The sequence below is a fragment of the Pimephales promelas genome, chromosome 14 (assembly GCF_988280905.1).
Source record: "Pimephales promelas chromosome 14, fPimPro1.hap1.1, whole genome shotgun sequence".
NCBI lineage: Eukaryota > Metazoa > Chordata > Actinopteri > Cypriniformes > Leuciscidae > Pimephales > Pimephales promelas.
In genome coordinates, this window is record NC_142782.1 from 32613418 (window position 1) to 32640954 (window position 27537).

General features: G+C 37.2%; 2 protein-coding genes across 9 annotated transcripts in view; both read left to right on the top strand.

Moving 5' to 3' along the window:
- Positions 1–1858, top strand: part of LOC120481360 (leucine-rich repeat transmembrane neuronal protein 4) — a 433509-nt gene extending 431651 nt beyond the window's left edge. For all 4 annotated transcript variants that reach the window (XM_039674987.2, XM_039675006.2, XM_089119872.1 and 1 more), the window contains one exon: positions 1–1858. This exon is cut by the window's left edge and continues 481 nt beyond it. The gene's annotated coding sequence lies outside the window, so the exon portion shown is untranslated.
- A 4524-nt stretch (positions 1859–6382) lies between these two features.
- The window catches only part of LOC120481353 (uncharacterized), a 92769-nt gene continuing 71614 nt past the window's right edge, over positions 6383–27537 (top strand). For 2 of the 5 annotated variants that reach the window (XR_016146554.1, XM_089119868.1), the window contains exons 1-4: positions 6383–6562; positions 7225–7361; positions 12861–13963; positions 17032–17242. Coding sequence is in view for 1 of the 5 variants with exons in the window: in XM_089119868.1 (XP_088975994.1) it covers positions 17199–17242 (44 nt within the window). In the remaining 4 variants the exon portion in view is untranslated. The remainder of the gene's footprint in view (positions 6563–7224; positions 7362–12860; positions 13964–17031; positions 17243–27537) is intronic. The other 3 variants (XR_016146555.1, XR_016146556.1, XR_016146557.1) reach the window with 3 other exon arrangements.

Consider the following 27537-nt stretch of genomic DNA (forward strand, 5'->3'; position numbering starts at 1 on the left):
GGGGAGGTGGGCGAGCATTTTATCCCGATGCTTTTAGCCCTCTAAATGTTTCAAAAGCATCACGTCTCTTAATTAACATCAAGGCCTTTATTGACTCAAGAGCATGCATACTTTGAAAAAGCAAACATTGGAAACTAAACCCGAAGTGATTAAAAGTAAAATGGATTCAAGAAACCGGAGCAGCAACAAGCAAAGGAGTTTTTGAGCTCAAATCTCTTTTATCTCTTTCTAATAAGGCCTTTCAGAAGGACTCCTGCCCCATGAAGTCAGCGATAATTGCTTTATATAAAAGTTCCCAAATTTAATTCCTCAAGGTGAGCTGGTGCATTTGAATTGTAAATGATAATATGACCCTCACTTGACGGCTTCTCCATTGTAAATCTTTAAAACGAGTCTTGATGGTTTGGTGACGTGATGAAAGACCCCATCACGCCATGCTGATTTTACTCTGAAAACCACTGACGGCTGTGATATCATTCAACACCGACTGTGGAAAATGTCTGACACAATCTGTGAGGTATCACGTTGAGTTTCCTTTCACTTATCGGATGTTAACACCTGGGTCATTCCTTGCCTTGACTTTGTGGTACTTTAATTTATTTCAATAAAATCGTCAATCAGGTCAAGATCAGGCACTTATAGTAAGTAATCACACCATGAGAATGATATTTTTAAAATATTTCATTTTTTTTTTTTCGTTTGTAAAAAGCATTTTACCAATAACTAACAGAATGGAAAGTCGAGTAAATATAACATGATTATTATTGTCACCATGGCACGAACGTTTACATGACGACGATACTTTTCGATATTGTCTTTTAAAAGTGTATCAAGCAGGATGTTGTTTCCCTATAAAACTACGTCACTTCGCAAACTTCTTTTTGTAACAAGCCGATTAACAGAGTGGAAATCGAGGGCACATGGAAATTTACAATTAAAACGACTTGTTTTTGGGGACATGTCCAGCATAGCAGGAATGACCCACCCACATCTGTTGTCGAAGCCTATTGGTCGCATCCTTTACGTACCCATTAAGAAAGTGGATGTATGCTACAGTGTACTACGTTAGTACCCATCATCATCTTGCCCATTTGTTTCATGCAACATTGTGCCGTATTTCGCAGAGGCCTGGACGATCCATTTCAATGACTTTCTTTCTGTTTTGCCACAACTCACATTCCAGCTGGAACTGTATAAATAAAGACCATCGGAGTGACCTCGAGACGCTACAAAGTGGGAGGACGCTCTTCCCAGACTGGACTAATTGTCTTGTACATATGTAAATTAAAACAAGGATGTCTTTGCTTCTACAGAAACACAATCTTGTTACCTAGAAGAGGAGCCTTATCTTTAATCCAGGAGGAAGTGAACATGCGTTCTGAGTGCGTGCGTGCGTGCGTGTGTGTGTGTGTGCGTGTTAGCGCGAGAGCATGAACTGAAAGTGCGAATGGAAAAAGAAAGAGAAGATGGCCTGCTGTTTGAAAAAAATTTTTACTTTACTTTGCTATTTTACATAATTGCAACATATGTTCGACGCATCTGTCAAGTGGCACGGTGCGTTAAACACCTGTCCTCTAATAATGATTACAGTGATTTTCCAACCAAATGTTTTTATACCAGTATTTATGTGAGAAGAAAAAAAAAGAAGATAACTAGTATATACTTTTACATTTTACATTATCCCGACCCCTTCAATGCAATACTCGCGTCTGCGGAAGGACCCTCTTCAGTTCTGATGCCATGATTGTGATGATTATTTTATGCATTTGACTGTGTTTTCCTGTATCTTAACAATGAGGTCGATATATTTCCTTTTGTCTATTCAACAGTTATAAAGCGTAAATTTGTTTTTTTTTAATATGCCTGTCCGTCTCTTATTTTCTCTATTCTGAGGACGTTGATCTAGTATAAATACATGTAGAGTTTATGTTTTTTTGCACTGTTGAACATCTGGGCCCATATTCCAGAGATGGGGACTCGAGTTTGAGACTCGGACTCGAGTCGCACTTGAGTCACACAAACGCTGACTTCAGACTTGACTCGTGACTCGACCAAAAAGACTTCAGACTTGACTTGCGACTCGACCCAAAAGACTTGTCAGCAACCTGTTTTCATGCAATTATTGCTTTTTTAATCTAAATTCATTTTAATGTATTTCTATTTTCTTTTATTGGCGCATACGTTGGGGAAGCGTATGATAAGCTGCATGTCCCCCGCCCTTTGTCATACTGTGCATGAGACGGAGCGTATTTAGGCCACGCCCACAGCGGGGGAAAACAATCCAACCGTCTCCATTGACTTTGCGTCTGTAGATTTCTCATAAATTCAACAAAAGTTGGCATTGTAAATCCCGCTGCTCCGCGATCTGCACCGTCATAACAGACATCGCTAGAAAGCTCTCTCTCTCTCTCTCCCTCTCTCCAGTTCAATGTTGTCGGATCCAAATATGGTCATTTCCTTTTAATCAGCAACCAATCGTGAAAGCAAAAGGGGGGATTTAACTCTAAATGAGCAATCTCATTGGCCTGATGGAAATCTTTAGATCCCGTTTTGCGTTTTCTCAAAATGACTTTTCTCTCAAACTCCAAGTCTGAAATCTCGACTTCAGTAGCACCTATATATACCAAACCTAATACACCAAACTGTCCAGTTTTGTACCTAGTTTTATTATGAAGACTATTACATATGGATTTGTAAATATATTATTCCTAGCTTGATTTATATAACATTGTTTTTCTAAAAACATGGTGAAAATCTATTTAAGGCTATCTGATAACAGGATAACAAAAGTAGAAATCCATAAATATCTATTTTTCCCCCATCTATTACTGTATGTGAACACAATGAAAAAAATATTTTAAACCTGGCTTTATCCAATAGGCTATTCAGATTTCATTTTTTTTAAAAAATATATGCAAATTCGCACATATTTAATTAGACAATGCCTAATAATTTAAGACTTGAGACTTGACTTGGACTCGTGGCAAAAGACTTGAGACTTGACTTGAGCTTGCCCCTCAAAGACTTGAGACTTGACTTGGACTTCCAAAAAATCACTTGTGAACATCTCTGCCATATTCATAAAGAGTAGCTCCATTGTCCTAATGGTTTTTGGATATTTTACTGTAAAAATCCTACATATTGTACCTTTAAAACCGATGAGAGAGAGAGAGAGTGGTAAAATAGTAAATTAGAAAAGACCTTACAGTTAAAATCACTCATTTTTCTCTTCTTGGACAACCAACCAATCACAGTCTTCAAAAGTCGGCCCCACCTCCTCACTGAGATGAAAGTTTTTGTCTTTTCCTTACTCAGAGTTGCGAATCACCCTTAAGCTAAGACTCCTACGTAAAAGTTTTTAAGCTAAATAAAGAGTTTTCTGAGAGGATTCCTTATTAATACGGGCCTCTTAATATTTACTGTTGAACATCGCCGTCTGACTTCATGAGCACCGTGTTTTTGAGAAGCCATAGAAAGTTCAACCATTATGCAAATATCCCATTGAAAGCCCATTATTTGGTTACTGAGGCAGTGCATATAATATTTTCTTAAAATGTTTCTGCAATTGTAGTGTGTTTCAAGCCCTAATCCTGAACATTAAGGAAGCAGAAGTACGCTCCAGTAAAGGTAAAAGCCCAAACGGCATGGCGGTGATGAATGGCTATGTATTCCTCCACATTCAATACGACGTTTCACCTACACTTCATTATAGCGTCCTAATTGCATCCATCAAAACCTCCGTCGGTTTGATCACCTTCAATCATAGACGCTTGTACTCGCTCAATTTGACATTTAGGCTCTCACCTTCTGAGAATTCTCGAATTCTTCGCCCATTAAGTTTTATTCCTCCGGGAAAGAGTCGTCAATGGTGTAAAGCAGCCGTGAGCGGAGAGGACATGAGAGAAAAGAGCCCGTCTAGTAAAGATGCTCAAGCCCTTTACAGCAGCATGCTAACAAATATCTTATGTACTATATATAGGGAGTAACAGCCCGTCCCTGTTGACTATTAGATTTCAATTTCCCACTGCTTTATTCACAGGGCCTAGTTTTGAAAAAGAGCGGACACAAGTTCCTGGCGCAGCAGAAATTGTTTCATGTTTCCCAGCCGTTTGGACAAACGGTGCATTGTTAGAATCGAACGAAGGGTTTCTTTCCTCCACACTCGCAAAAATAAAGGTTATTTGACGGATGTGTGATAAACCTTTAACATCAATGGAACCTTTTCATTCACAAAATAGAGGCTTCTGATTTTATTAAACGTTCTTCGCACTTAAAAAATAAAGGTTTGTTTGAGATCCAAATATGAAACCTGTATTTTTAAGAGTGTACCAGCACTTCGTGGTGGGGACAGTTTGAGATCACGAAATTCAAGGGGTTGTTTGTCATAGTAATGACCTGGTTATCCTCCTCCATCTCATGAGAAGACAGAGACTAATTCAAGAGCCTGTATCTCTGCGAAAACATGACCGCCGTGCCACAGTGAATCCTTTTTAATGTGAGAGTGATGTATGAGGAGAAAGGTTCAGCTTAAGACCTTGGTGAAACTCAGATAAAACTTCGACTATTGCAGCCCCTCGTCTACAGGAGGGATGGGACAGCTGCTTTGAAACTCATATTCATCAAACTACAAGTGACTGGTAAAAGACTTTAGGCAAGAGTCAAGCTAAAAAAGAAGAAAAATGGATAATTTAGTTCAATACTTAATGTAGCAAGTTATAGTTACAGAAATAAATGGGTAACACTTTACTTGAAGGGGTGTGCATAAGACTGACATGACACCTTCATAATCTTGAATATAGGGTTATATAAAGTGTTACCCAGTTTGGTGATTCTGTTTTAAAATGTAATAAGTTAAATTAAACGCATTCATTTACACAAATTCATGCAATGAAGTAAAAACAGCAATAATAGGGTATATTTATTATGCAATCAAATGACATGAGGGACATGCACATGATGTTTTGTTTTGGTTTTGATTGTTCTTTTGGCACTTTCCGTGACACAGAACAGGGAAAAATCAAAGCTTTGTTGTTTCTGAATGTATTCAGTACATGATTTCCCCCTCATCTTCCTTGCATTATGCATGCCGTTTGAATTTCTCTCGCACAACTCATAACATTTTTTTACTGATAATAATGGAACACTCTTATCTTATGTTGCTTTCATCTTCCCATAAAATGCCGATCGATGTCATAGATCTCACCTTAAATAATTGCTGCGATGTTTATCATGTCTTGGTTTATACCTACAGCACCATGCAAAACATTAAGAGTGATTATTCTCTGTGAAAGCTACCGTTTGAAATCCTGACACTTTCATCTGAGTTCTGTTATGCTCCGATATCGGCAGAGATGATCACAAGCCAAATGGAGCTGATACAGTACTCAAAGCTTTTAACACGGCTTAGGTTTTGCCCCCGATGGCTCCAAAGCCACAGTTTTACAAAATGAGGCGTTTCTTTCATTATACGGCACAGTGCGCCCGTTTTTTTTTAAGTCAGAAGTCAGTTTGTTTGTAAATTTCCCTCATAACTGTGTTAAAGGGGTCATGAACTGGCTTTTTAAATTTTATTATAGTGTTGTCTGATGTCAACTTATGACATTCGCTTGGTTTTTACATTCAAAAACATCAAAATGAATAAGCAATAGGCTATTTTCTACCCTAGTTTTGAGTCTAGCTCAAAAACGCTCGGTTTTTATGGGCGTCTCGCACTGAAGACATGGAAGTAAACGCCCACTGCTGTGAGTGGATAACAGTTTTGCATATTATAATGAGTTTTAACTCACCCGTCGATGCACTTGAGGGAAATTGTTTTGAAAACGTCCAATGTTGTAAAATGGCAACCCGGAATGATTCGCCCATAAATGTTCGACCCAGAGTCCGTGTCTTGGACCATTCCTGTCAGATCCAATATTGATGGCACAGAACTTTTTTGTTAAAACAAAAAAGTTCTCTTTTAAGCTGTCCCAGTCTTAGGTGATACTTTTAGGGCTAAAATGCTTCATGAATTACTCGTAGTGAAAATAATTAGGAGTCCTAAAGTTAGGAGTGACACGCCCATTATTTTTAGGAGTTGCTCCTAAATTTGCCAGTTAGGAGATATTTTTAGCCTTAAAGGGATACTCCACTTTTTTTGGAAATAGGCTCATTTTACCACTCCCCCAGAGTTTAACAGTTGAGTTTTACCGTTTTTGAATGTATTCAGCCGATTTTCTGATATTTAGAAGAATATCAGTTTCTGGTCCCATTGACTTCCATGGGACCAGAAACTGATATTCTTCTAAATATCAGAAAATCGGCTGAATACATTCAAAAACGGTAAAACTCAACTGTTTAACTCTGGGGGGAGTGGTAAAATGAGCCTATTTCCCATAAAAAAAGGAATATCCCTTTAAAATTCTTTGTGAATATGGCCTCTGAAAAACAGAATATAGAAAATCTTGTATTACGTCTTCGTCACTCTCTCCAGCACAGTAGGTGGCGGTATGCAGCTTTCCAGTCGGTTCCACAAAAGAAGAAGAAGAAACGGCCTAAACCTAAATGTGACAGGAACAACATGAGAGTAAGTAAAAAATGACCTATTCCCTAACTATTCCCTTAAGTAGGATCAAAACGTCCTTTTTCCTGCATAAATTCTGCTGTTTAAGCTCATCACATCCAAATTAAGCCTGAGCTGTTTTCCTCTCACTTCTGAAATTTAATGGAGACCAGCTTTTTTTTTTTTTCACAAGATGCTTTACTGGCTTTTCAGCTTCATTGACTACATTTGCTATAAATGCAATAAAAAGTAGTTTCATTCAGTGCTTTGCAACATTCTCCCTTTTTTGTACAATCAGTCAAGGTAATTATATGAAAAACTTAAATTGGAAAGCCCAAATGATATAAATGAAGATGAGAGACTCTCCACTACGCACTTGTGGCAGACACGTCCTATCGTGTAATTGTGAGGCGAAAGCAATTTGAGTCTATATTATGCATATTACAAGATATTACGAGATATGAATGCAGCAGATCTAATTTGCAAGCTAACTTGTTCCCGAGCTCTGTTGCAGTGCGATGAATTGGATGCGGGTTGAAGTTGATTCTGTCCTGCATACAGTCTACTATATTGTGTCAAATATTGTCCGAATTGAGAACTGAGAAAAAACTGCATTTTTTTAAAAAATGTTTTAAAGGGATTGTTCACTTTGAAATTAATTTTTGGTATGTTTTGCTTACCTCAAGGGCATCCAAGATCTGCAAGCTGTGCATGCTCTTGGACCTGCATTATATGACTGACAGACAAGAACGGTTTGACCTAAAAACATCAAAATTAAAACTACTGCGGAAACAAACACACCTACATCTTGGATGCCTTTGAGGTAAGCTAAAACATACCAAAAATTAATTTCAAAGTGAACTGTCACTTTAAAATGTTAAAATGTACAATTAGGCCGTATTTATGCTATTCATCAGATTGCACTTGTGACACATTTACTCTGGGGATGCGTAGAGAGTGTGTAATGTTATTATGAACATGTCAAAGTCAAGGACAATTTCTAAGAATAATTCAAGGACACTGGAGGTAAGACGGCTGAACGTCCTCTGGATATTTCTTAAACGGGTTCCTCCTGGCTGTGGGTTTGCGTCAGCTACCACATATGTGCCAGGCAGATGGGAAAAGTGCTGCTTTGGCAGCGAAAACAGATGCTTTGCAATACAGGTGTGTCTGTGACGTAAAAAAAACCACACACTTTTCCAGGTTAATTTGCAAAATGTGACCTGGGAACTGTTGATTTAGTCATTTACTCACCTTCATGTTGTTCCAAACCTGCATGCCATTCTTTCTTCAGTGGAACGCAACAGATTTTTGATATCTTTTCCTTATAATGAAAGTGAAAAGCTCAACATGACAAAAAAAAATTTCATATATTTAGGTCATATGACTTGTGCACAATATTTCCAGTCAAGGATGTATAAATATGAAAGGATGAAAACTGTGAGAAGATGCCTGACTTCAATTTTGATCAAGATATGATTGGAATATAGTGCATGAGTTAATTACATTTATGGTGCTTGTTAGTCCTTTCTGAATCTGGACCGATGTGGAGATTTATGTGAAAGATCTACACTAAAGTTAAACATTCAAAAGTTTGGGATTCAGACAGAAGTTTCTTCTGCTCACCAAGCCTGCATTTATTGGATCAAAAATACAGTATAAAAGCAGTAACGTTGTGAAATATTGTTACAATTAAAAAATGACTGATTTTGAATTTGATTATCATTTAAATTTCTGTGATCAAAGCTGGATTTTTTTAGCATCATTACTGTCACATGACCCTTCAGAAATTTCTCAAAAAACCTTTCTTATAGCATAACTATCAATGTTGAAAACAGTCGTGCTGCTTAATATTTTAGCGGTAACACTTTACAATAAGGTTCATTAGTTAACATTAGTTAACTACATTAGTTAACATGTACAATATGTGAACAATACTTCTTCCGCATTTATTAATCTTAGTTAATATTAATTCCAACATTTACTAATACGTTATTAAAATCAAAGGTTGTATTCGTTAATTTTAACTAATTATTAGTTAATGGACTGTGAACATGAACAGCTGTATTTGTACTAACTAACATTAACAAAGATTAATAAACACTGTAACTACTGCATTGCTCATCGTTAGTTCATGTTAATGCATTTACTAATGTTAACTAATGAACCTTATTGTAAAGTGTTACCATTTTAGCTCAATATTTTTTTATAAATACAAATATAAAATTCAGAAGAACAGCTTTTTTGATTGAAATATAAATATTTTGTGATATTATAAATGTCTTTAATGTTGCTTTTGATCAATTAAATGCATCAATGTTGAACAGTATCCATTAATTAAAAAAAAATGGGTTTACAAAATTAAGAACATTATAGTGTTCAAAATAAACAATGACTGATTTTTCATTCTTGGTTGAAGCAGTTTTATCTCGGCGCTGCTCGGAGTGATTTAGGATGCAGCAGCCGGAGTGTGATTGGTTCAGAGCCCAGTGCGCATCTACACATTGACTGATGGCTCGGATCAGTGGCGGGTGGCGCGCTGTTTTTTAGGTGGTGTACCGCAGTGGAAGGCAGCTGTCTCTTCCCCACTCTCTCTGATGCCTCATGGTTCGGTATATACGAGGTCCTGTAACAGCCAGGCGCAACTCGGAGTGACTCTAGGCAGGGCAGCTCTGAAAGGCGCTGATTTCCCCAGGGATGCTGAAGGGGAAAAAAAGACTGAGCGAGAATGCTGTGCCACCTCTCCGGTCGCTCTGCAGGGTAGTAGACAGACAGGGTGTGGACCTACAGAATGGCACCAGTCCTACTGACATCAGGTTTATTTTTAAACCTGTCTGAACAGGCCCTTGTCCTCTTTCAAAGGCTCCTCATTCTGTCCGAGTCAATGTCAGGACACTTTTTTAGAGCCAGGGTTAGTTAGTGGAAGAGTCTCAACTGGTAAAGAATAAAAAAAAAAGAAAATTAAACGATGCAATCTATACACACACACACACACATATATATATATATATATATACTGTATATATATGTGTGTGTGTGTGTGTGTGTGTGTGTGTGTGTGTGTGTGTGTGTGTGTGTGTGTGTGTGTGTGTGTGTGTGTGTGTGTGTATTATTAGGAACACCATACTAAAACTGTGTTTGACCCCCTTTCGCCTACGTGTCATTGATTCAACAAGGTGCCTGAAAGCATTCTTTAGAAATGTTGGCCCATATTGATAGGATACCATCTTGCAGTGGATGGTGATTTTTGGGATGCACATCCAGGGCACGAAGGTCCCGTTCCACCACATCCCAAAGATGCTCTATTGGGTTGAGATCTGGTCATTTTAGTACAGTGAACTCATTGTCATGTTCAATAAACCAATTTGAAATGATTGGAGCTTTGTGACATGGTGCATTATCCTGCTGGAAGTAGCCATCAGAGGATGGGGACATGGTGGCCATAAAGGGATGGACATGGTCAGAAACAATGCTCAGGTAGGCCGTGGCATTTAAACGATGCCCAATTGGCAAGAAGGGGCCTAAAGTGTGCCAAGAAAACATCCCCCACACCATTACATCACCACCAGCAGCCTGCACAGTGGGAACAAGGCATGATGGATCCATGTTCTCATTGTGTTTACGCCAAATTCTGACTCTACCATCTGATCGTCTCAACAGAAATGGAGACTCATCAGACCAGGCAACATTTTCCAGTCTTTTTGGTGAGCTCTTGCAAATTGTCGCTTATTTTTCCTATTTGTAGTGGAGATGAGTGGTACCCGGTGGGGTCTTCTGCTGTTGTAGCCCATCCGCCTCAAGGTTGTGTGTGTTGTGGCTTCACAAATGCTTTGCTGCATACCTCGGTTGTAACGAGTGGTTATTTCAGTCAAAGTTGCTCTTAAGTCGGCCCATTCTCCTCTGACCTCTCGCATCAACAAGGCATTTTCGCCCACAGGACTGCCGCATACTGGATGTTTTTCCCTTTTCACACCATTCTTTGTAAACCCTAGAAATGGTTGTGTGTGAAAATCCCAGTAACTGAGCAGATTGTGAAATACTGTCTGGCACCAACAATCATGCCACATGCATTGTTTCTCCTTTGGAAAGTATAATTGATTAAAACACATGACAACCAATACATTATGTAAAATCTGCAAACATCATAACATACATTATGAATCCCTATAATGCATCATACATAAGGGCTTTGCGTAAAGTGTTACCAATCATCCTTTTTGAATTTGAATGTCTTTCCACAAATTAATGACATATACAGTATATATAGTCAAAATTTCAATTCAGAGAGGATCCATGCATGACTTGAAAAAAAAAATGTAGTTGAATGCAACATACTGTAGGAATCACTTTAATAAATACATATGCATAAATACAAACTGAAAAAGCCCATGCAGAAAAAAAAGTTCAATGATGGTGTGTCTGTAGGCGGAAAGAGGACAGTGTCAAATGGATAGAAATGGAAAATAACATGATTAAGATGTTTTGATTTTTTTCATGCTCACTTCCCGCAAAGTTTTTTTTCTGGAGTTGAGTTTTGTTCCATCAAGACCTTGTATCCGGTGTGATGTTGTACGACACACAAAATTACTCATCCTTTAAAGCAAGAAAAATGCCTTCATGCATCAATAGACTTGCGCTAGTAAACAAACTACTTCATGTTCTTCAAGATGGATTGATTTTTATTTTTCCCCCAACAAAAAAAATTCACACTTATAAACATTCAAAAGTGAGAAGCAAAGGCACGTATTAAAAAGAAGATGGGCCTAATGGAGAAAGGTTTCAAAAACAGCTTTTCACAGAACAAATGGCAGAGTCTATAGCATGCGTTTTAAGAAATGCGAATTCGTCTGTTTAGTTGCCTTCTCAAGTCATCTTCTCTTTCACACGCAGCATCTATGCAATGTAATTGCATAAGTGCTATAAAAGAGACGTAGTGACAGACGAAAGCAAAGAAAACTCTTTATACCAGGGCTGAGGAACAAGGAGAGGATTTCAGTAAATGGCATGAAGAGGAAAAATACAAATGAAAATTATTAAAAGTGAAGTCAGCACTACTAGAGTCACAAAAGAGAATTGCAAAATAACTCATTATTTTCAAACAGGTTTCCTCATCTGTCCTCAACAGTCAGAAAAAACAAATACTTGCTGTAACAAAAAGTTTATTCTACATATTACTTTCTACTTTAAAATGTCATGTTTTAAAATTCAATGTGTTATGGAGCCTCTAAAGGTAAAGGTGGTGGTGGTGGTGTGTGTGTGTGTGTGTGTATGTGTGTGTGTGTGGGGGGGGGGTATTGAGATTAAAGAAAAAAAATCAATATTTTTATGTTGTCTTGCAAATGTTTTGCATTCTCCTGAGAAACTTTTATTTTTTTTTTGCTACATTGGAAAAAATATTGTTGGTTTAACTTAAAAAAGTAAGTTCATTGAAATGGAAAAAGTGAGTTAATACAATGAAGGAGAATGATTTAATCATCAGAAACTCAAAATTATATGTTATCTGAACTAAATAAATTATTTAAGTTGATTTGACAAAAGAAACAAATGTTTTGATTACTAATCATGAATAGATTTTTTTACTATTTCTGGCAGCTAAACCATTTTAACTTATCAATAATTGAATAGATGATTGGGATAACCACAATGTAACACCCTTGGAGGATTTAGTAAATGATTACTGTAGATTGCTGAATTAATGTCCAAGAAATATTGCCGTTTCTCACACCAAGCCTGTTTAAATATTAATGCAATAACTAGCATGAATACATAAACATGTTTGATAGGTGAAAACATAACTGTTTTTCAGCTAGTAATGGGATGATTTTCAAAGGGTTTAAAGACAACATATAGACTTGTGTTATATTTTTATTTTTAATACACATTAATCACAAACAGCTCACATAAGAGAATCAGAATCAAAAATAAACAAACAAATAAAAATGAAAAAAATATGATGATACATTTTAATAACAACAAAAAAGACAATAAATAAATACACGGAATACATTCAAATAGATATATAGACTGACAGACAAACAGACAGATGATATATATATATATATACATATATAGATAGATAGATAGATAGATAGATAGATAGATAGATAGATAGATAGATAGATAGATAGATAGATAGATAGATAGATAGATAGATAGATAGATAGATTGTTAAATTATATTGTTAAATTAAATTACTTCATGCAACAACTACATGTGTTACAGAAAGTGATCTGCATGATAGCTTTTTTTGTTGCAGTAGCTTTTGCACAGTAATGTTGTTTTGGATAAAAATCTGGTTCAGCATCTGTACTCTTTTGCTCAGGTGTCCTTGCAGAAGTGTTTTAGGCCCCGCATCCCACAGTCACACAGGATCAGCAGACAGAGAGAGCGGAAGTGAACACATCCACGACCTGCTGTACTGAAGCACAACAAAAGAAAAGAAGAAACAGCTGGGGTTTTACCTCTGTGCCCTGGTATATAAGATCACAAACATGGCCTTCTGCCAATGGCTACCCATATGTCACGCACTCCCCATAAATACATCAGGCTTTACTTTGATTAAAATATAAATCATAATTTATGTACTGCCCAGGACCGCCATTTCATCAAATGCTGAAAAATACAGAGAGAAGAGGGAAAACATGAGGGAATGATGAGTAAAGAAAACCCCTGGAACTCTTCAGGCCCTTAATATGACTCATGTCAGGGTTCAGGACCTCTCACGCGCCGCTTTGACCTCAGCATGAAGCGCATTGCTGACAGCTTCACTGAAGGACTATTACAGAGGTTGCTTGGAAGCAATAAAGTAGAAGCAGGCTTACACAGGGAAAATAATAGCGACTCGCGAGGCAAATAACATGCATTTGTGATTAGAATAGCCTAGAGAAAGTCCTGGCGCCTGCTTTAGTACATGATATGATTTTTGCACCCCACTGCTCATGTAGCAGGTCGATTTAGTCATTTGAGTTTAATTTCATATATTTTGTCTGATGTGCAAAGAGAAATGGTATTTGAACTGTTAACTTCGGCAAAACTTGTTCAAATGTATTATTTTCAATAGTTCCGATCTGGAGTTCCTATCAATTGTTGTATTGGGGACCTTAATTAGTGAGACACAGAATCCTTTAAGCGTTCGCGCGCAGATGCACAGCGCGTGTGCTCGGAGAAACAGAGGTAGTTTTTCTCTCTCATATTTATCTTTCATTTACTACTTTATTGTAATGTAATCACTATATTTATGATGTCAAAATGTTGATAAGAGTTTATATCATATTGTGTATCAGTGTGATAAGCTGATTTTCGCTTTGAAGTGGCTTTTCTACCGTGTTAAAATGAGCTTCATTTTCTTCACGTGCATCTTTCTATGCAGGAGTAAGAGAGTAGGCCTTCCGGTGTACTAATCACTGACTCACTACTCTGTTAAAGGTATGTTGTTTCAATTTGTGATTATTAATCTGACTGTTTATTATGTGATTTGTGAATTTAATTTAATTTGATAATTGTGTATCTTAGTGTGTTAAAGGCTGTCGTCATACTAAGTGTAACATTATTTCCATTCAATGAGACGGTGGTTGAGGAAAAACTTTTTTATACACAAAGTAGTTCATCAATCAAATCTTATGCATTTAACAGTTTACAGTACATTTATAAGTATATTTCTGGGAATATACAGCATATTAGTATGTTATTTTATTTCAAATGTTCCATTTATGTTTTCTGTGTATACAATCTTATGTGTGGTAAATTAGCATCTACATTTACACATTGAAAATGTGAGTTATATCGCTTTTCCTTTAAGCGTTCGCGCGCAGATGCATTGTGCGTGCGCTCGAGTAAGAGAGTAGGCCTTCCGATGTCTGTGTACTAATTACTGACTCACTACTCTGTTAAAGGGGAATAAATTGCACGTGTCCATCCCATTCATCGTGTGGTCGTGTTTCTGTAGTGTCCGGAGGTTACCATTTGAAGTCTGCTACACTCACATACACATGTTCAGTGTCATGTATGTAGGCTATGTCAAAAGTATGTGTCAAAGTTGAAACTTTACAACACTTATGATTAAATTAGGATTTTATACATTCTTTTCTTATTCAAACAAAATCCTGTCATCCAGCCATCTCCTCCCTTCCTCTTTCATCCTCACCCTAGCATACAACAGCCCCATAGGCCATGTAGGGCTGTTAAATGCTGCTTGAATCTTGATCAGTTGACTTGACCAATGTTCTAAGGTGTGTAATTATTTTCAGGGAAACGCACGGCTAAAGTAGTTCTAGGCAGGTTTTGACCGCATTACAGCTCCATATCACTTTGCCAAATGATTTCAGTTATTTCAAAGGTCCTTACACTCTAAAAATGCTGGGTTGTTTTAACCCATTTTTGGGTAAAATATGGACAAACCCAACCATTGGGTAAAAAATGATTTAAAAATGTAAAATGATTTAAAAATGATTTAAAAATGTAACCCAATGGCTAGGTTTGTCCATATTTTACCCAAAATTGGGTAAAAAAAAGCAGCATTTTTTAGAGTGTACTAGAACAGCAAAATAACCAAAACCCACAACAACACTGACCAAACAAATAAATATAGTAAACAATAGGATAAAAAAAAGCCCAAAAATTACATTTTAGTATACGGAAAGCTTACAGTTTTGCTATTCGTAGAGACTGCTGCCGGACACTGTTGAGAGATGCTCAGACTCGGGTAATTCACACATGCATAAACTCTCTCTTTCACATTAATAACTGTATTAGACTGCTATCAGTGGCTTAAGCTTCTGTTACTAGCTCAAAAAATATGTTTTGTAATTAATTAGCACTGGAGGCTTGAGATTAGATGCGTTTGAAATTAGTACTACACACAAGAGCGTTTTTAGGACAGAAACCTAGTGTCTTGAAATACAACATGAACAATGTCTTGAGGTGTGGTAACAAGCAGAACAATTGATTCTGATCCGATGAATTAATATATAATCTTATATTCATTTCGCGGTGTGTCCGCATTAACACCTGGGGTGTGCATTATTTTTGAATAATTCAACGGCCCGTCGTCAATTATTTCGCACATATATACTGTCTATATGATCCAAGAGCATTGGAGGTCAAGGCCATGTCCTAGTACAAAGCATTTGCTCTGCCAACATGAATAGCAAATAGAGAAATTCGCTTTACTCAGCAAAGCAGTTTCATCATTCGTAATCCAAAGCCTGACACAGCTAAAGAGTTTCAGTGTGCTGGAGTGTGTTTGCTTGTGTACCAGATATACAGAAATGCACTGAAGCTTTAGACAAGATATTGTCCTGTTATTGTAGGGCATTTTACATGCGGATAAAATCATAACCCAGCCTGGAAAAAACAGGGAACATCAACTTCAAGTCAACATGAACCCACTTTAGCGTCAGGGGAAGACGAGGCCCAAATAACAAACAAAATAATCTTCTTTTGGAACCTAAATGACGTCAAACGAAAGATAAAAAAAAACACAAATACAGTTTAACTTACTCCCTTAAAGGAGTTGTTCACTTTTACAAAAAAAAAATGTTGATTAGTTTACTCACCCCCAAGTCATCCAAGATGCCTTTGTCATTATTTCTTCTGTCGAAATGAAATCTTTTTCCGAGTCATTTGGTTTATTCAACGAACGAAATTAACGAATTGACTCGGAAAAAGATTTGTTCATTTTGATGAATGAGTTTGAACAGGAGAGTCATAAATGCACATCACAGAACAGAGCAAGGTGAGCATTAGTGCTTATAAAACTTAAACTGTTTTTTTTTTTTTTTTTTAAATGAGCGATTGTTTCGCTTGATAAGATCCTTATTCATTGTCTGGTGTCGTTTAAAGCCCTTTGAACAGTTTGCAGTTTGTACTGAAAGTGTATAGGACCTTGAACCGTTTGGTTCCCACTGAAGTCCATTATATATGGAAAAAAAATCCTAGAATGTTTTCATCAAAAACCTTAATTTCTTTTCGACTGAAGAAAGAAAGACATGGACGAGTTTTTTTTTTTTTTTTTTTTTTTTCAAAAGTGAACTCCTTTAACCATAAAGTTAAAAAAAGGTACAAATAAATTGACGTCAAAACCCCTACATCCTTTCATGTGGCAAAATGAATTTACAAGAATATTTACACAGTTATTTACAAAGTCTCTTGATAAATCAGAATCTAAGGCGTAGTCAGTCAGATAAAAGAAAGCACAATGGCATAAGCACAATAAGCGTCAATGAGGCCTCCATTGAGAGTTAGGGGCGGTCCTTATGTCTGGGTCAGGTGCTTAGCAGGACCAATCAGAGTCTTCCACAGGTTAACAGAGGTAATGCCCATCTGAAACACAAACCTGTCGACAGTTGATATAAACACAAAATATCTCAGGGTCTTAACAGTTCCTGTACAACAATCCTATAACACGCCATATAAATAAAGCTAGAGGGAACCTGAGATCAAGGTTACAGATACCCGTAATCAGAAACTGAACCCTGTGATTTCTATTTATCTAGGCTCCCTGTGCCGAACTCAACAGAAGGTCTGTTGAACTCGTCTCACCAAGCTCTCATGAGGGATCAACCATGTTGGCAGAGACAAATCTAAAAGCTGTGACAGCCACCTGCATCATACGATATATAATATCATCACAAACACGTAAGCCGCGCAGAGACGCCTCTGGATGAAGAGGAATCCTCGGAGGAAGACTCATAAGAAGCTGGCGAGGTGAGTCAAAGGGCTTGAGGGCAGGTGTTCGTAATTACCCACCAACAAACTGATTATGGTGTGAGTTCCAGGTTAGAGGACTCTCAAGACAGTCAATTACTGAAACAAATCAATGGAAAGCCAGCATATACAACAGACCTGGGGCTGTTGGTCTGAAAGGCTGCACATGCATTTCTCAATGTCACAGGTCTGTTTTTACATCTTTAAGGAATCGTTTTTGGACTAGTAAATCATAAGGGGTTAATCTACTTCCTTACAGTCTTTCATTGGTAAATACTGGCAAGTACGAGAATATCATATTCCTAAGTTTGAAGTCGGGGAAAGTTTTTACTTTTTTAATTGCATTGAAAAAAAAAAAAAATCCCCCCAAACAAATCTTCTGTAATGCCCCATGTTTTCTTTTTGGCCATCAGAACTGTTGAGCACTGTTTAATGATACTGTGTCTAAAAATAGTCTTTAAATATCATCTCGCTTACACCTGCACTAGAAATCCTCTGCGCTCGTCTTAATGAATCTTTAGAGACTTTCCGGCAGCAACCAAACATGCATTAGTTGGAACCACTTGCAGTCATAGTGGTTTTCTTACATTGAGAGTGTTTGAATGGTGTTCTGTTATCATATCAGGTGAATATATTAAAATATTTAGCAAAAAAATATCTCTAAACCTAGATTTTTGTTGATTTTTTTTTTACTCGGTCTGTTTAGGTGTTGATGACATCAATTGTCAACATATTTTTGTCCATGCATTCATTGTTTTCTCACCTTTTTTTTTTTTTTTTTTTTTAGGCTTGGCTTATTATGCATTTGTATGTTGAATTTATCTACTTTTTTCATAATCTAGTGTTTAGTAAACCTTCCATTGCATATTTTGAATATCATTGGCTCTTTGACAAATTGCTTTTGTTCCTCCTATGGAAATATATAAGCTTGGAAGCCTGTTTCTGTCACGGAATAAAAACATTTAAAAGATAATTGCAATGTTTAATCTCACAATTATTACTTTTTTGTCAGAATTGGGAGATATACTACAGTATAACTTCTGAGAAAGATGTCAGAATTGGGAGATATAAACTAATAAATATAAGCAATTGTGAGTTTCACTTGAAACTTCTTCTAACTACTTTTCTCAGAACTGTGAGAGATAATTTTGCAATTGAGAATTATTAAGTCCAATTCTGAGGGAAAAAAAGTCCGCTTGCAATTCTGACCTTATATCTCTCAATTGTGGGGTTTATATCATGCAAAAAAAGTCAGAATTGTGATTTTTTTTTTAAGAAGTGTTGGAAACAAGCTTCCATATAAAAGCATCTGCTAAATGCATAAATGTAAATATTTCCTATAGTAACGGTTACTTTAGTGCAAGTTACATTGGATGCAAGATGCAAAGTAAAGATTAGTTGTCTTTATCTGTCAATTAGTGTCGTTTACGAAGATAATCATACTCAAATACCGCGTCTACACAGGATGTGAGCTGCACGACGCGCCAAAACCCATTATAATCAGTCATGCCGTCAACACTGGATGAAATAAAGAAAAAATTCAGACAATAAACTGATGCCACAATCTATTTCTGTTGTACTTAAAGTGTTCACACTACGTCTGACACGATTTGATTTGACTTGCAATGGTCGCTTTGTCGCGTCTTCCAGCTGTTTGCGGCGCATTATAGAAAATGTAGTTACTTGATATTGTATTGTTATGCTTTATGAGATTATGTTTATTCTTTTGTAAATTCAAATAAAATAGATTTAAAACGGGTTTCTGGATGTGAAAGTTTGGCAGATCAGACACCCTTGATGTATCACAGCGGTTGTTTAATAGCATTTAGTTGAATAGCAATGCCCTCGTCAGAAAGAACCGTTCTTAACTTCTTGCATAACACCATCCAGCATCTCTGAGAACATGTTTCAAATGTCAGCCTGTTTTTCTCCTTCGTCCTGTGATTGTGTCATGCTTTTCAGGGCTGACAGCTTTTAACATTTTGCTCATGTGGGCTGAATTGACCTGACCTGCTGCTGTAGTCTATGATTCAAAACCGACCAGGTTTGAGAGAAAAATGAGAATCATCTGAATTCCTCCGTTCTGGTGTTTGCTTCTCTAGATTGATGCTTGAACAGATTGTCTGAGTGTCTCATTTGACCTGATGACATCATAATGGGCGCCCGTCTTGATTGGTGGAAGAGGGTAACAAACCGTCCAATTGGCCTTTTTCCCTTTTTCATCGCCGCTCCTCATTAAACAAGCAGAATTCATGACGGATACCAGCCATTAACTGCCCCGAACAGCAGTGGGGGAGATGGAAGATTACGACATTATGCAATATCATTGTCCAATTTGATTAGTCGGCACTGCTGTTACCTCCGCAAAGTGAATTAGTTCATTCGGGAGATATGTCAGTGTGTAATATAAAATGGAAATTAAAAATGGCTGTGCTGTCTGTCAAGTTCGGTCTTTCAGGTTCCACCGAATCACGTCGTTGGCTGGCGGAGAGGCCATATGATGGTTTGCTCTGGCCGGTTGGTATTTCCACAGACAGCTGCCGTTCCCTCTATTGAGTTACCGGACAGACCGCCAGGCGCTGCGGTCCGGGCCCATGAATACCGTAAGAGCCAGTGAAATGATGTCAGCGGCGCAGTTTTTGGCCACTACGGGTCCAAACTTTTTTATAGGCCGTCATATTTAATTAAACCTAATAGGCCTCCGATGTAAAAAGTAAATAAATGTTTAATTCAAAAATCAAATTAAAATAAAAACCTGCGGCCTGAACTGGCCATTTACAGCGGCAGGCTGTAAACCCGCCTCTGTGATTGCTGGTAAATGTTTCATTTCTTTATTAAAATCTTATGGTCTGAATAATGAAGCATGAATTTGATTTCAAATAAGATCATCAAAATTAAAACTCTTTTTCATGGGATTTCAATAATTCAGGTTGTTAAAATTTTGGAAAAGTTTTTTATCTTGTTGTCCATAACTAACTGGGAAACAAGATGTCGAAAATGTAGCATATATCAAGAATTTATAATATCAATATTTATATTAAATGGAAATAAAACATAACAAAACTATATATAACATTTATTTAATATTTATAAGTATAATATAAAATAACTAAATGTTTATAAAAACTAAATATATAATATATTTAAAAATATTATAGGTAGTTTTTTATTGCTTATTTGCTGGTTTGTTTATTAAAACATAAACTACTATGTATTTAAGCGTTTAGTTCCACTTGAACTTTACAGGGGTCATTTCTTGTTATGATTTTTTAAAGGGATACTCCATCCAAAAATGAAAATTCTGTCATCATTTACTCACCCCCAATTTGTTGCAAAACTGTATGAATTTCTTTTTTTTTCTGCTGAACTAAAAAAGATATTTTGAAGAACGATTGGAACCAAACAGTTGTTTGGCACCATTGACTCCCATAGGAGAAAAAAAATAAATACTATATAAATGAATAAGTTCCAATTGTTCATCAAAATATCTTCCTTTGTGTTCAGCTTTTCATTTTTGGGTGGCGTATCCCTTAAAGGGACTCTGTGTAGATTTTTAGGTATTTTATTATCTGAAATCAATATTTTTATTCATAAATATGTCCTCAATGGTGTACAAATACCTCTGCAAATTATCTGACTTATCCTCGTAAATGAAGAATTTATTATCTTTATGTACATGGGACGGGTAGGTTCACGGAGGCTTCCATGTCCGTTCCGCCATCTTGAAAACTATAATAGCAGAGAGGGTCAAAAAGTACCACAAGCCAAACGCGTTTCCACAACGCGTTTTCGTTCAGACTCAGAGCCATCGTAACGTCACATTGTGAGGCGCATTCCCTGCAAGTTTAAACGGCTGCATTGCACTCCTATGATTGCTGATTGCTTTTTTGCTGTATTATTTGTAATTGCGGACCATATGCCGAGTCACAGGAGAATGCATCCTCCTCGCAAAAAAAGGCCAGACTTGAACGAAAAAGGAAACGTGACCGGAGATTGCAAAAAACAAGACCATTCATTTTTCCGTCATAAAATTAATCGGATATGGTTCGATTTTCTGCGTTTTTCGCATCCAGAGCCAGTATTTTGAGAGGTCTTTTGACAATTCAGGGCCGGGGGAGCTCGTCCTCAAATCATTGAACATATGCGCCGTACTGCTTTCAGTTTCGGTTTTCAATTCGATCAAGTGTTTATGTTCTCTTCTCTATATTGGATTATGAAATTAATAAACCTCCCCTTTCAATCAGATTGAAATTTAGGATCGAATAAAGTGTGATTGAGCAGCCTATTCGATAACTAATGTATTATTTGGGCACAATATACACAATACATACACAATAACAGCAGCCTAGCTGTTCTGTCTGCCCAGCGCTTCCACAGGGCCGCGCGCGGGTGTGTTTGTGTTTGTGTGTGTGTCCATACCTGGTCCATACCAGACACACTGCCAGTCTCCGTTCAGAATCGATTGGTTCACGGAAATTGGTGGTCTTGTTTTTAATATGTGGCTCCAGAATCGCTAGCAAAGCATCAAACTGTCCCGCTGACATTCTGAGGTAAATGTTGAATCGCTCAGGATAAATTCGCAACTCCTTGATAATGAACTCCTTCCTCTCGGCGCAATTTCAGGATTGGATGGATATTTTCTATTTCTTCTCTTTTCAATATGAGAGAGGGCAAAAATCATCCTCACTGCTTGACGAATCCATTTGGTATTTTTGCGTTTTTTTTCCCGCAAAGGTTTAATAAATACGCAACGGACTCGGTGTGCAAGGTTTCTATGCGTGACGAATTTTTAGGCTGACGTACAGGAAAATACGCATACGAATATTTCGTGCTCAGTGTGCAATGGCCTTAAATATCGGGATAGCGTTTTCAACCGTGGAAATAGCTAATGCAGCAGAAAGATTTCAGAAGAGACGCTGAAGTTGCCTGCTTTCTCCTCGACAGGTTAGTCAATGTTACAGTCTGACTTAATTTTTTTGTCATTGCTTGGTTGTGTACTTTATTATGTAGACAGTATAACATTTATAGGTAAAAAAGTTAAACAAGGTCTTTGATGAATAGCAGCTATTGACTACTTTACTCGCAGCTATTGTGAAGGAAGGTGCTAAAAACAAGGTTTGTAAGTTAATTCGATAAATTCAGTAAGAATATAGAGATAATGATTGTAAGAAAATATTGAAGAAAATATTGCTCTCTGTAAGATTTTCTATAGCTTTCTTTTTATATATAAATGATCAATCAGCTAAAATTGTGATTTTGCTATGTGGATAAGATTGTACAGAGAATTAAAATTAATTTATACAGCTAGACACATAAATTGTACACATAAGTTAACACATAAGTTGCTGTTTTTTTTTAAGTTACAAACCTGTTCACCCAGAGAAAAACTCGATGAAGCGTTACTACAAGACATCCTGTCATAGCATTTTTGGTACATAAGGGCAACCGTAGATGCAATACGCACTTGAAAAAGCGAGGCGCTGGAGAGCAAAATTCGTTTGAATGCAAAATACTATTTAACCACTAGATGGGGGTATTTCCTACACAGAGTCCCTTTAAAAGCGATGCGTTTTAAACCACAGAGCCGTTTGATCGCCTTAATGAATTCATTGACTTTTTCCTAAACCGTGAAAGCTAATTTCAATTACAGTTCTGAGAAAAGCCAGAGACACAATGCCAGCTTGATATCACATCTCTTTAACTGCTGTCAGAAGCTGCCCTCCATCTCTCCTCAAAGATCTTCTGTTCATCAATCTGATTCTCATAGTCCATCTTTAAGCCAGCACAATTAAGCCCTCTCACTTCTTTAATTGAAATGAATGAGACGAAAAAGCTCGCTAGATTGCAAAATGAAAGCTGAAGCAAACAATCCCTGACATCAGACGAGGTTGTTATACTCTTAATGACATTACCGACATGACGAGCACAATAACAACAACAGTCAGGCGAAATAAAACTCAATAACGTGCCTGACGATATCAAGCTGGTATATGAAAAGCACCTGAAATAATTGTTTTTCCACCTCATTATAATGCCACTAATCTCTCAAGGGACGCCCACATTAGAGCCAAAGGGTTCTTGTGGACTCTGGTTTAATTTCTGCTAGATTCAATATTAACTGTTTAATTAACACAGCTGAAGAGCGTTATTGAATTGGAAATGAAGATCTACGCAAGGTAACCTTGTTGGTCCGTCGCAGATGAATGCAGACCGAGCAGAAATGAACTAAATTAAGAATCAGGAAGACACAGCTGTTGTCTTGGAAGACGTTCTCTCAGGAGACCCGAGGCAACTTTCAGGAGCAAAGGAGCAGAAAGGAGAAGTTTTCTTGTCCGTAAAGATGAGTCCCACACACACACACACACACCAAATGTCGTCTTCAGCACTGTTGTGGTTTATTTAAAGGTGTAGGATGATGAAAAAGCTCGCTTGACTGCAAAATGAAAGCTGATGCAAACGATCCCTGACATCAGACGAGGTTGTTATACTCCTAATGACATTACTGACATGACCAGCACATTAAGGGCCAATTGTGTTTAAATGTTAATATTAATGAATCAAATTAATGTCTAATGGATCTGCACGCACACACACGTGCAGAAATAATAAAAACTATATGCAAATTAGTTATTTTTATTAGAAAGATAAAAGTAAATCATGAAAATTACTGTGAAATCGTACTGTAATATATATATATATATATATATTTTTTTTTTTACATTTAATAAAAATATGCATAAACATATCGTTTTTAATTCTACATTGGACTTGAAATTCACATCTATTTCAGAACACACTTGTGACATTCTACAATAGAAATCAAATATTCTTTGAAAAGATTTTCCCAAAATTGTTGCTGAAGTTCTCACATTTGCTCTTTGGTTTCTTTGCTTGCACTCTTCTGTCCAGTTCATCTCACACTAGCCTGTGCTGGACATTGTTTCTTCACAGCGTGAAGGTGTGTTTCGGGTCATTATCTTTCTGTAGGATGAAGCCCTGACCAGCGAGGCGTATACCAGTGGGCATTGCATAGCTCTGCAAAATGCTTTGGTCATGCTTTTGGTTTAGGGTGCTACTCACTCATTCTCAGTCTCTGTGTACAGCAAAAGAGCCCCAGTCCATCACGCTTCCACCTCCGTGTTTGACAGGTTCCTCCTCCGTCCCTTCAACTCCTCGAGTCCTGCGTGACGAACCGAAGATTTTCACATTTTGATTCATCAGTCAAGCTATCAATCTATCTATCTTACAAATATATAAATGTATATAAAATATTATTAAAAAATAGTGTATAAAATAGTGTGTGAGCACACTCACCTAAAGGATTGTTAGGAACACCTGTTCAATTTCCCATTAAAGCAATTATCTAATCAACCAATCACATGGCTGATTTTCTTTTTCATGGTTGCTTCAATGCATTTAGGGGTGTGGTCCTGGTCAAGACAATCTTCTGAACTCCAAACTGATTGTCAGAAAAGGAAAGAAAGGTGATTTAAGCAATTTTGAGCGTGGCAAGGTTGCTGGTGCCAGACGCCCACTTTAGGCCCCTTACTGCCAATTGGGCATTGTTTAAATGCCACGGCCTACCTGAGCATTGTTTCTAACCATGTCCATCCCTTTATGGCCACCATGTCCCCATCCTTTGATGGCTACTTCCAGCAGGATAATGCACCATGTCACAAAGCTCCAATCATTTCAAATTGGTTCCTTGAACATGACAAAATGGCCCCAAAGTCACCAGATCTCAACCCAATAGAGCATCTTTGGGATGTGGTGGAACGGGAGCTTCGTGTCCTGGATGTGCATCCCACAAATCTCCATCAACTGCAAGATGCTATCCTATCAATATGGGCCAACATTTCTAAAGAATGTTTTCAGCACCTTGTTGAATCAACGCCACGTAGAATTAAGGCATTTCTGTAGGCAAAAGGGGGTCAAACATTAGTATGGTGTTCCTAATAATCCTTTAGGTGAGTGTATATCATATTGTATGGAACAAAAACTTAAAAATAATATAATTTTTTTTACAGAAAATATTTAATAATTATATAACATTTCAACTAAATAAGTTAACATGGCCTAAGAAAAGCAAAAGTTGTATTTGTTAACAATGCACTGTGAATTTGTTGACAAACAGTTGTAAGATTAATAAATACCGTAACCAATGTATTGCTCAATGTTAGTTAATGCATTATGTTAACAAATGAAACCTTATTGTAAAGTGTTACCACATTTTCTTTATATTTTAGGAAGGAGTTCATTTGCAAGGCGTTTATCATATAGGCCGTTGCACTACAAAAGTATTTACTTGCATAAGTAACGTTCCACAAAACTCCATATGAGGTACCGTCACATCATATAACACGAGGGAATTGGAGCAGAAGGCCACCTAATTGCACTTGATTGTGCATGATCTGTCTGAACGAAGACAGCATAATTACATCTTCAGGTCTTTCAAACAGATGGCCCCATGAAAATGAAGCTGCTTTTCCACAATAGAAACTTCACACCGCCTAACCTCATGCGGCAGCCACTCGGAAAAGGTAGACCGTGATCTCCGTTTCTCTTTCATTCATTTAAAAATCTGCACCTTTTTATCTTCTCCCACTCTCACAGTGAGGCTAAGTATGGAGAACAATGTCACCTTTCTTGTCTTCGAAGATTTGCGTCATCCTAACCTCTGCGGCCCCAGCCAATCATGCATGTCTGATATCAGAATGCTTCCGCTTTAATTATCTAGTCTAGATTCTCCATCCTTCATTATATTAGGAGGGCATTATACTCTTTGCCCTTGACCTATGGAAGGCATTATGTCCATGTTTCTAGGTTGAGAAGACCAGTGTTGAGGAGTTCCTAACTAAAGCAATGCAACTAATAAAATTTGCCTGTAGCTTGGCTTTTACCTTTAGTCATTTAGCATTTAGCATTTAGTCACGGTGGTTCAGTGCAGCTTTGCCTGTTATAAGCTTTACAGCATTCCTGTTGCTCAAACTGAGTGGCGCTTGCAACGCCAAGGTCATGGGTTCGATTCCCAGGGAAAGCAAGATCTGATAATAATGTAAAAATGTGTACCTGTGTAAATCAATTTGAATAAAAGCGTCTGGTAAATGTAAATGTAGTAAGCGATTTTTCCCATCGTTAAACTAGCAAAAGTGGAAAATCTCGCCCTAAAAGACTTTAGACCATGAGCTTAGATTGGTGAAATAGGACCCATGGAGTTTAGTGTTTTGCCTATTTTTATTACTTGCACTCTTATTATCAATGTTTTTACATTGCTTTAACTCAATGTAACCAAGAAATGTTTAGCCTTTTTATGTCATGATTCAACTCAAGTTTTCTTTTTATGTCAGTTTTAATGTCATTTAAGATTAAATGACTTAAGCATCCAAGTTAATTGCATTTTTTACAGTACATTTTTGTTGTTATGAAAATATATTTTTATGCTACTTTATATACTCATTGCTTTTGTTGTGCCAGACCAATTAAAGATATTATATTTTATAATTATACTTAAGAAATTATAATTAATACTTGTTTTACATTGCAGTATTTCTTATAAGTGATTTATCTGGGCAGATCATTTTTTTTAATTTTATTTATTTTATGTGCTTCATAATCTTTAATCAAAATCACTTGCATCTCCTCTTCTCTGATGATGAGGGTGGGGCAACCTGTCACTCACATGACCCACACCCACAACCATCCAATCAATTCCCCTTATACAAATTCAAGCCCCGCCCTTTCTTGTTCCAGAAGCCGTTTCACTCGTATATACATCACAATAGGGGGAAAAGACTATCACAACTTCTGTTTACCAGTTTGTAATATTTGGACTAGTTTTGATTGATAAGTAGTTTGCCAGACAAGACGTATCACGTCCACAGCAACATGCAAACGCTAGTAAAGCTGTGTTTCAAACGCTGGCCAGTGTTTTTGTCACCTACGCTCTTGCATTTTCTGGATGTGTGTGAGGCCTGAAATGAGATTTATATTGCTGTGAGAGTTCCAACTAGGTATGACAAACAATATCAGCACGCTACAACTTTATTGCAGTTCACCAACGCTTTATTGCGTCTTGGAAATGCGGCCCCTAGTGTATACATGACAGCCAGAGTTAGGGATGTTTACCACTTTTGTTTCAGGGACAGAAATAAAAAAAAAGCGCAAATAAATAAATAAATGAATGAATACATAATGTATAATTTTGTCACCCGTAGCCCCGGGACAAAACTGGGAGGATTTCGATGAAATTGGAGTGTCAGGCGAATCCACTCTACTGGAATGACACACCCCGCAGC